We start from the raw sequence: 9,106 nt of genomic DNA, 5'->3' as shown, positions 1-9,106 counted from the left end.
GGTCTCCTTCCTCTCACTGGGATGCATATGAGAGAGACTGCGAGTGCAATCAGCAACACATTTGAAATTGCTGGTAAGCCTGCTCTGCAGTATCTGGAGGGGACTTTGATAGTCATACAGCCGTGATTCCCATACTCCAGTCCTCAAGGGCCAGTCTGTGTGGAAGGAGGATGAGGAGGGTTATGCAGCCATGTGGATGCCTGGGGAAGAAGGGACCTGCCTTCTCTCCCACATTCAACTATTCAGCTATGCTGGAGAACATGTAATGCCTTTCTGGACTGGAGTCTCTAGCCTGGGCTTTAGTGTGCAGCATCTGCTATAGCTGTATAGAGGGATGAGACACAGCAAGGCAGAAGGAATTTGGAATCCCAGTTTTTACAGGTGGATGCAACTGCTGCACAGCCTTAAACCAAGAATGCTTTAGGGTTAACTGGAATTCCTCATACACAAGGTAATATAAGTTATAGGGTCCCCTTTACTCTAATTTTCTACTTAAACTAAACAGGAGGCAAATGCTGGTGTCTTTGCATTTAGAACAAGGGAGAGACCTAATTGTCCCAGTGCCAGCCCAGAATCTCTTATTAACAACAAAAAAATGACAGGGATGAGCTTGTCCAATCATGAAATACCAAAGTGCAGGTGGAATCTAGCTATAGAGATACTGAGTGTCTGGGGGGAATTCACCTGCTCGGCTCAAAGGCATTTCACATCACTGATGCCCTTCCTCAGACCCAGGGGTTGTATGTTTCCTTGCACAGGGTCCATGATAGAATCCAGGCTTGTCTGCTGCCAGAATTCAGCTGACTTTGACATGTGGGTTCAACACCTCCAGCACCAAATTGAGAAGGCAAATTCTAACTGCCTTGTCAGTCACAACAACGCCATCTCTCTTCTGGTGAGTCAGTGTAGAACAGACGTAATGAAAATGGGATGAGAGCAAGAAACACTAGCGGCTTTGAAACCGGGTAGGGTTTTTCAAGGATTGTAACAATCAGGCTAGAACTGAACACTAGTGTTACTTGAGGATGCTGTAGATTCATTCTAGGTTATGGCAAGTAAGCCTGCTACACACAATGTTTTATCATTGAAAATTTGCAACTGCTGCTCTATGCACAAGAGATTTTTAGAAAAATTACTTATCATTTTTGCTCATGGGCAGTAACTTAAGGAGCCTAGGGAAATTACACTGTCAAAAAATTTAGGTTTTCTCCTAGTTATAAAAAAAAGACTTACTCCTCATTATATGCTGGACTGTCACACAAGTTCTTATAAAATATACTGCAGCATCCCTAAGTGTCACAAGATGGCAGGATACGCTGACATTGAAAACACCCATTTAGTGCTTCAGGGAATTCAGGAATACAGCCATGCAACACATGATCCCAAAGGTTTTACCCATATTCTGCCCATGTTGTTGTATGCATGCATTCCTAAAAGGTAAGAGTCAGCTGGAAAGCCAGCTTGTCTTTTTTTCCTCTCCCTAATCCTATTCACTAAGAGTTCTGTTAAGGTTCCCCCTCGTTCAAACACCTACACAGCTGTCCTTGATGTCTTGCATGGCCTGGACTCTAGGGCAGCACTGCACCTTAGTTTTGTCTAACAGCATGCTTGACTTGAATAGCGGGAAAAACCCGCAACCCAGATCACTCATCCTAAAGATCTGCTGATTTCTGTCTTCCCCTGCAGTTCACATTTATGATTGGAGCTAGTGGATACAAGCTAATTTTAAAGTTGCTAGCTCAGGTGATCCTGCTCTAAGGGTTCAATATAGGGTGCAGAAATCCTTTAAGGATTCAGCATAGCCATGCATACCATTAGCCTACATTGAATCCCAATCTCCTGTTAGCTGTACAGGGCTACTCCGGAGGGAAAAGAAATCACATCTTCATACTGTACAACAAATATCCTCATTCAAGTCCAAGAAATAGACTTGAATGCCCAGCCTAAATGGTTTGGGATTAAGATGAAATTCTAATTCAAATCAAAGCCATGTCCCAAGCAACTTCATGAGAGAGGGAAAATGAGACCTTTCTCTTTCAAATAGCTAAAGCCGTACAATTTTCTCAGCTGCTGATCATGAAACCACAGCATATATGACTTGGCCTAGGTAGGCAGGAAACCTGTAGCGAACTAGGAACTTCATTAGGGGTTTCCAAATTTCCAGGCTTATAGCATAAGCATCTTTCTTTTACCACCCTATAACCCCTCAAAAACATTACACCTCTAGTTTTATCTCCTTTTGGTCTGTCTCCAAAAAAAAGGTGCCATGTGATGAGCAGTGGAAGAAAAGAGAGCTTGTGAGACATCTGTTGTGTAACACCATTCTGAAGTGGGAAGGAAAACCTATTCAGCATCTGGGAAGCATACAGTACTTGACTATGGTGCAAGTGGCCAGTGGCTGTGTGGGGGTAACGTACAATATATACCACTCTCAGACACATGGATGGCTTTGAGAAGAATGCAATCAATGAGCTGTAGTGTGTAGCTCCAAAAAATTTTGCAGCTGCAATGACTGTTGCTTATATGTATCATTATGCCTTTGGTAGGCTACTGAAAAGGTAGCATCAGGCTAATTCTGTCAAAGTCCCAAAGTATTAAAGAGACAAAAGGAATCACTTCTGACAATCTGTTCAAACAACTGCACTCAAAGTCAGAGAACTTACGGTTGGAAGGGACCTCATGTGGTCATCTAGCCCATCCATTTCTTAACCCACAGCAAGATCAATATCTCCTAAACATTTCCTTGCAGATGTGTGTCTGACTTATTCTAAAAAAGACCTGGTGATAAATATCCCATCAGCTTTCTAAACAATAAATATCCAGCCTAAATAAGAAATTAAAAGGACAGTATCTGTGACATAGGAGCAACCGAGTGCTGCAGACCGTTCTGAGATTTGGTGTACTGCCAGTCATTTGACTTCATATTCTGCCTTTGGCTGAGACATATCCACTGAGTGGAAGTTATTGAACATGTTTGGTGTCCCTAAGATGTAGGGATGTAAGATGTCCCTAATCGGTCTCTGTTCCACAGGCTTCTGAGGAAAGACTGCTGATCCTGTTTCCAGAAGATCTGCTTTTCCTCTCTGTAGATAAGGAGAGAACTGCAATCACATATGAGGTAAGTAACAGAGGGGATAGAGGAAATGGTCAAGGAAGCAAAGAGCTGAGAGGAGCTGCATCTAGTGAGCAACTTCGGGGGATGAAAAAGTCTGACTATCAAGGACAGAAAAGAGAAGCCTGAGGCAAAATATAAAAGTATAGTTTTTCTTTCCTTTTTTGAAGGGAAAACTCCCCCTAACTGGAATCCAGGCAAAGGAGAAATCAGCTACGCTGGGGAAGTTGCAGTTTGAAATTACAGGTAAGAAAAATAGATGAGAGCAGCGAGGAACTGAGCATCGCTTGGTGCTCAGGCTTACATTAGAATGGGTTATCTTACAAAGTTGTCTTCCTGTGAATGGAGTCAGGTGCACAGAGTAGCTCAGGTTTACAGGAGCTCTTTGCAGCAGTAGTTTCTAACAGAACTGACTGTGCTTTCATAAGAAACAGAGTCTTCCAAAGCCCAGCAGCTTCAGTACAAAATCCTTTTCACATACGTAACATTCGAATCTGGCTCTTTGCTATCACAAGAGAAAGTGTCTAGTTAAAAATCAGATATCATTTCTAGCTGCATCTGGAGCAACCTAGGGAGACACTCTTTAGGGTTGTCTTCTGTTGCTGGCTGATAGGTTTTAATACTCTTCTGTGTTTCCCTACTTGGTTCAACAGCCAGTCCAGTCCCTGTTACCTGTCTTTTGTACCATGGGAAATCTGAGCATCCTTCAGGTTAGAAGTGAAGGCAAGCTGAAAGCTAGAGGCTGGCTCTGGGGAGAGGGTATTAACCTTGCAGAGACGTAGACCCCATGTCTTCCCTTGCTATAGGCTGATAACCTGTGTGTCATGGCAAACTTAGCATACTTTCCGAAGACCAAGCTGTTCCCTGTTGATGTCTTGCAGGAAGCCTGACAGAACCTATCCTTATCACTTGTTCAGCAGCAGAGGATTATGAAAAATGCCTCTTCCACCTACAGAAGGTATTTGTCAGAGAACTTTACTGCAGCAATATCTCTTCTCAAGCCTAGTACTTTCCCAGCCTTACATAGATTCATCTAAAATGTAGCTTCCTCCCAACTTTTCTTCTCCTTTTCCGCAAAAGACTTATCTGGGTAGGGAGCTCTCATCAAGCCCATCTTTCTCCTGGCAGGACTCAGCACCGAGTCCCACAAAACATTTGGTCAGTAAAACATCAGCAGGTATTAATCTCTAGGAGTGAAAGACAGAGATACCTAAGCAACTGGTTTTCATCAATTTCAATTTAAATTACATACTGAACTAAGCCGGACTACTGAGGGAAGGAGGCAAGCTGTTAGGGCAGTTTGTCCTATTTCCTGAAGCTGGAGAGACACATTATCAAACTACACTTTAAAATACAAGTGATCATACTACCAGTTTATGATCTGATTCCCTGGATCTTCTCATATCCCTGCAAAGTGGAGTTAGCCTCCTTCAAAGTAGAACCTTATCCAGGTCCTAGCTTGCAGAGCCAATCATCTTCCCTTGGCCAAGATATGCAGCACACTCAGCACAGAGGCTTATGTATAACACTATCGGGACTCAGAGAAGAGGGAAGGGGAATCGGGATTGGATGTTTTAAAAGCAGAAGAGATGCTGGGCTCTGACTATTTATTAATCAACATTGCTGTTCTTTAGTTGAGCATGGCTATGTTTATCTGGCATGTAAAATTCTTGGCAGAGTTACTATGCTCATGTGCTGAAAATGTGTTTCAGCCAGAGCAAAACCTTCATCCTCTGACTCTCCAGCCACCACCTATCATCCCTAAGAAATCCTGGCGACATCAGAAGTAGGACAATAGCACAGAGCGACAACACGAAGGGTATGTCAAACAGAACACCAACACAAAGCGAAGAAGCTACAAGAATGAGTCCCTTATTGGCAAATTGGAACCATTCTCCACTGACAGCTGTGCTGAATGGGCCTTCGCAATTGATGTAGAATTTTGTGGTTTTGACCTCAGCTGTACAAATGCCTTAAGGAGAAATTTTTCCCAATCTGCCTACTATATTTACTGCCTGATTCTTCTCACAAAGAGAAATATTGTAAAATATTGTATAAATATTACAAATAAAACCCTTTAGCCTGACCCTAAGTTATGTGCAGAAAGCAGCATTCATGTTTAACAACTTTCTAGCCTGAATCAGGTAACTGTGTTTGTTTGCACATAGAGCTTGGGAAGCCTTTCTCTTTCTTTGAAGTTGCAGGGACAGTGCAGTTCCTGACTGTGAATAGCCCCTTTTCTATAGCTTTTCTTCCTAGCCCAAATCAAGGGGAAAAGTTAACCCTGGAAGTTTTCACAGATCAAAAACTTTTCCCCTGTATTCTCTTTGCTGTCCTCCATCTGCTAAGAAAAAACAACCTGAACACCTCCAGTTTGAATCAAATCTACTCATTTTCACAATCACAAAATATTTCATTTGGATTTTGAATAACTTAAGAATCTTTCCCCATTCTACATAAACACAGCACATAAAATGAAGCATTGCTACACCAATGCAATCAAGCCTTTCATTTGGTATATACAGTTCTCAGTTACCTGCAGGCTAATAATCGAGGCTGCGTCCATAGTACGTCTGCAAAGTCACCCGAACAGGCTTTGTGTGACCTCCTGATTCCTGTTTTAGTCAAATTTTTCCTCTATGCACTGTACACGGGCCACCTGTAATCCAGAAAATGGGGAGATGGGTATATTGAAAAACAAGATGTTTTAACAACTTCAGAAGGAAATCAAAAAAAAGTATGTCCATGAGCAATAGAATTCATGACTCTCGTTTCCTGGTGCTTGTAAGAACTGAACACCTTCGCACCTCTGCCGAGCTGGGCCAAAACTGGGCGATGAGTTCAAAAGTTGAAAGACAGATATATAATCACACAATTGCACAATCTTCCTTTCCTTGGGAAAGGAGACAAAAAAAATTTAAGGGGAGGTCTTGTGGAAATATTTTTTTACATTCTCCAGTTTTAAAACTTTATCAATTTGCAGGAAATCGCTTTCCTTTAATCGGTCCTTGGTAGGTGAACAGATGTGTTAGCATAACAAAACACTGCGTGCACAGTTCCCTAGTTACTCTCTGTTCAAGCAAAACCACTAGTATGAGAAAGGCTGTTTCTGTACCTCACGCATCTCTTCCACCCTGTTACTCTTTTACTATTTTTTGCAGCCAAAGTATTAAGAAGTTACCAGCGTTCAACTGGGCCCCAAACACCCAATAATTATTTATTGTCAAATATTGTGGAGAGCGTGATATATATACAGCAGCTCGTGATTAACTGAATGACTATATAAAAGGGTATTTTTACCTTGTTCTCCTGTTACCCTGCATTTCCTAAAACTGTGTAGGAAGGACTTTATCTGATTATCAGCAGCAAGCCATTTCTAAGTATCAGACTTTGTTTTTAACAAAGTTTAGAACTTCTTTATTTTAACAGGTCAGAATCTTAAAAATTTACAGAGAAAACTCTGAAGAATTGTACCCAGAACAACATTTTCCGTTAAGCTCTTGAATAAGGTACGAGAAAAGAGAGATGGGAAGATCACTCTTCTCCGCTCGGTGCTCAAAGCCATTTCCCCACCCTGAAATTTTTCAGACATACTTTTCCAGTTTGGAAGTCAAACTTCAGGAACATGAATCTGGATTAGGCAACAAGTGGCAACACTTTCCCTAGCATCATGAAATTAATACACATTATTCAGAGGAAAATTGCTGAATTTGGTCCTAACTTTTCCACCAGAACACTACAAGTTCCCAGAACTCAGAGAAACCCAGCTTCTCTGTCCCGAAGGTCATGGTTTCAATTCTCAACATGGCAGTCATTTCTCTTTTTACAGGAAAAGGGAAGGGAGACGCAGGCGCTGCTGTATGATGTCAGGTTCTAAGAAATCACCAACTATGTTATGTTAGTAGTCTTTTAAAATCTTCTAACGGTGTCACACATACTGACACTTCTGTTCCAAGCCGTATTAAAGCTCAGATGCTAAAATGGTTGGCTCTTTAGAAGCCAACTGACCAGGTTTGGAACTCCCTCCTACTCCCTGAGCAGCTTGTGATGCTGTCTCAGATAGAAGGGAGAGGAGGGCGAAAAAAACCCACATTTTCCAACATAAAGGAGACCTTTTCCACATATATTTTATGAACAGGATTGCTCCAGAAAGTTCTCAGTTAAGTGCTGTCTGCTTTTTCAGAGTCCTCGCTCGTGCCTAGTCTGGACTGTGGCAGCACACAGCATTTGTGTGAAACACTGATTTTATCTACCACTTCCTCAACAAGCAAAGGCCCAGGCAGCAGCACTGGCTGTACAACACAGGTTAACAGCCAAGCAAAACCTGTGAAATGCATATTGCATTTGTAAGCAGCACCCTCTGAGTCCAAGAGCAGAAGGGCTGAGAAGATTTCACCCATTCTTACAGACAGACTCTTGCAGAGATACCACCACCAGATATAACCCCAAAACATTACCTGAGAGTTGCTTCTCTTACAGCCAGAAGCACGTACTGCCAGTGGGGCTTCACAACACCAGCTACCCCCAACTGCTGCACAGCTGAGACTCATCATCACTCACCTGATAAGCAGGCAGCTTTAAACGGGCTGCAGCACCCAGGCTGGCCAGCCCACATCTGCTGTGGGGAACAGCCACAGCCCTTAGAGTAGCAGTTACCTCTGTCCTTGGCTGCCTAGCATTTGTGGCTGGTGCTGCAGCAGCAAGTCTAGCTCTCGTTTCCTGCTCTGATGTCCACATCCTCACCCCTTGGGTGGATTCAAGTGTGTCAAGTCAGGGACAGCAATAAGATTGCTGATGAGGGCAAATGCTCTCCAGATAGGCATGATAAAATGCATATCTAGGAAAGACTCCCACTAAATGGCAACAAGCCTTTAATCATCACTGGCTGCTCAAGAACTCTTTTTTGTCAGATTTCTGTAATAGAACACATTTCTTCGGCATCAGCGTGTTGCACTTTTTGTCTGTAAACACAAAAAATACCATTCAACCTACACAGGGCAAAAGACTTAGGTATCTTGTTAAGCCATAATTTGATGCTGTGGCTTTGGAGCCTGCATATTCACCTTTTTTGTTACCACTATCAAGGAACTTATTTTTTAGATTTCACTGTATGTCATATTTTAACTATTTATTCATGACAATATTTTAGCAAAATCATATGTATCTAAATTCACTTGATCACATAGCCTCTAAAAACTTCAGGATATTATTCAAGGATACTGTATTTTCACTTTTGAAAAGGGATTCAAGCAAAAAAGAAAAATATTGCTATAGACATTTCACTGGATGTTAATGATTTAAGGAAAAAAATCTTTTTAATCTAGAGTCCATATACAGAGATCAAGCTGAAGTTAAATCAGAACTTGAAAATCCCCAAAACTCTGGGATTTGAGCTGAAAATTGAGCCACGATCTGATTCAGATATTGCAAAAACGAAGGGACTCCACACTATAGTTGTTTCTAAATGGAAACCAAAGCATAAAGTTTGTTTGCTTAGAAGCTCACTGTTCTGAGCTGACAGCTTTCATTTTCTTTGATGTAAAGTACAGCTCTTTTGTTGAAATTCTCCATGGCTTAAATGATTCACACTTTGGGTTTTCCCTCTGAATCTGAGCTTCAAGACAGGAAATTGGTTGCTTTTCCCATCAATAAGCAGCCTTAAGTCAGGTGGTTAGGTAAGTAGGAAGCAGAACTGTTCTTCAAGGTAGGCAGACAGAAACCCAAGAGGCCACTGTGCAAATTTCCCATGAATAATACGGCTCTCTTCAACATGTTTCGATATTAACTGTCAGCATTGTTGGCTGTGCAATACCTGCAGCCTACAAGGTCTTGTATACCTCACCCTGGTCAGTTGCATCCTCTGATACATAAGACTTCTATTAGACACTCGAATCCTTCATCCCTCAAATAGTAACTTCTGTTAGAATTTTCTGCCCAAAACGTTGCTGCTTCTCGGCCATTGTCAGGAATGGAAAACATTGTCAGCCACAGTTT

At 41.9% G+C, this 9,106-nt stretch overlaps 1 protein-coding gene across 2 annotated transcripts; it reads left to right on the top strand.

The window, feature by feature from the left end:
* Window positions 1-5,638, top strand: LOC138061846 (rho guanine nucleotide exchange factor 7-like). Of its 2 annotated transcripts, none has more exons than XM_068916217.1 (6): window positions 1-73; window positions 2,262-2,408; window positions 3,032-3,118; window positions 3,283-3,358; window positions 3,994-4,070; window positions 4,825-5,638. In XM_068916217.1, exons 2-6 carry the CDS (start codon window positions 2,379-2,381, stop codon window positions 4,900-4,902), a joined length of 348 nt encoding a protein of 115 aa, XP_068772318.1. In that variant the 5' UTR covers window positions 1-73; window positions 2,262-2,378; the 3' UTR covers window positions 4,903-5,638. The 2 variants fall into 2 exon arrangements, with proteins under 2 accessions (XP_068772318.1, XP_068772317.1); XM_068916216.1 differs by lacking the exon at window positions 1-73 and adding an exon at window positions 105-895.
* Window positions 5,639-9,106: the final 3,468 nt, after the last annotated feature.

The sequence above is a fragment of the Struthio camelus genome, chromosome 21, assembly GCF_040807025.1.
Source record: "Struthio camelus isolate bStrCam1 chromosome 21, bStrCam1.hap1, whole genome shotgun sequence".
NCBI classification, from domain to species: domain Eukaryota; kingdom Metazoa; phylum Chordata; class Aves; order Struthioniformes; family Struthionidae; genus Struthio; species Struthio camelus.
Note: the sequence above shows the minus strand (reverse complement) of the source record. Positions and strands in the feature narration are given on the sequence as shown.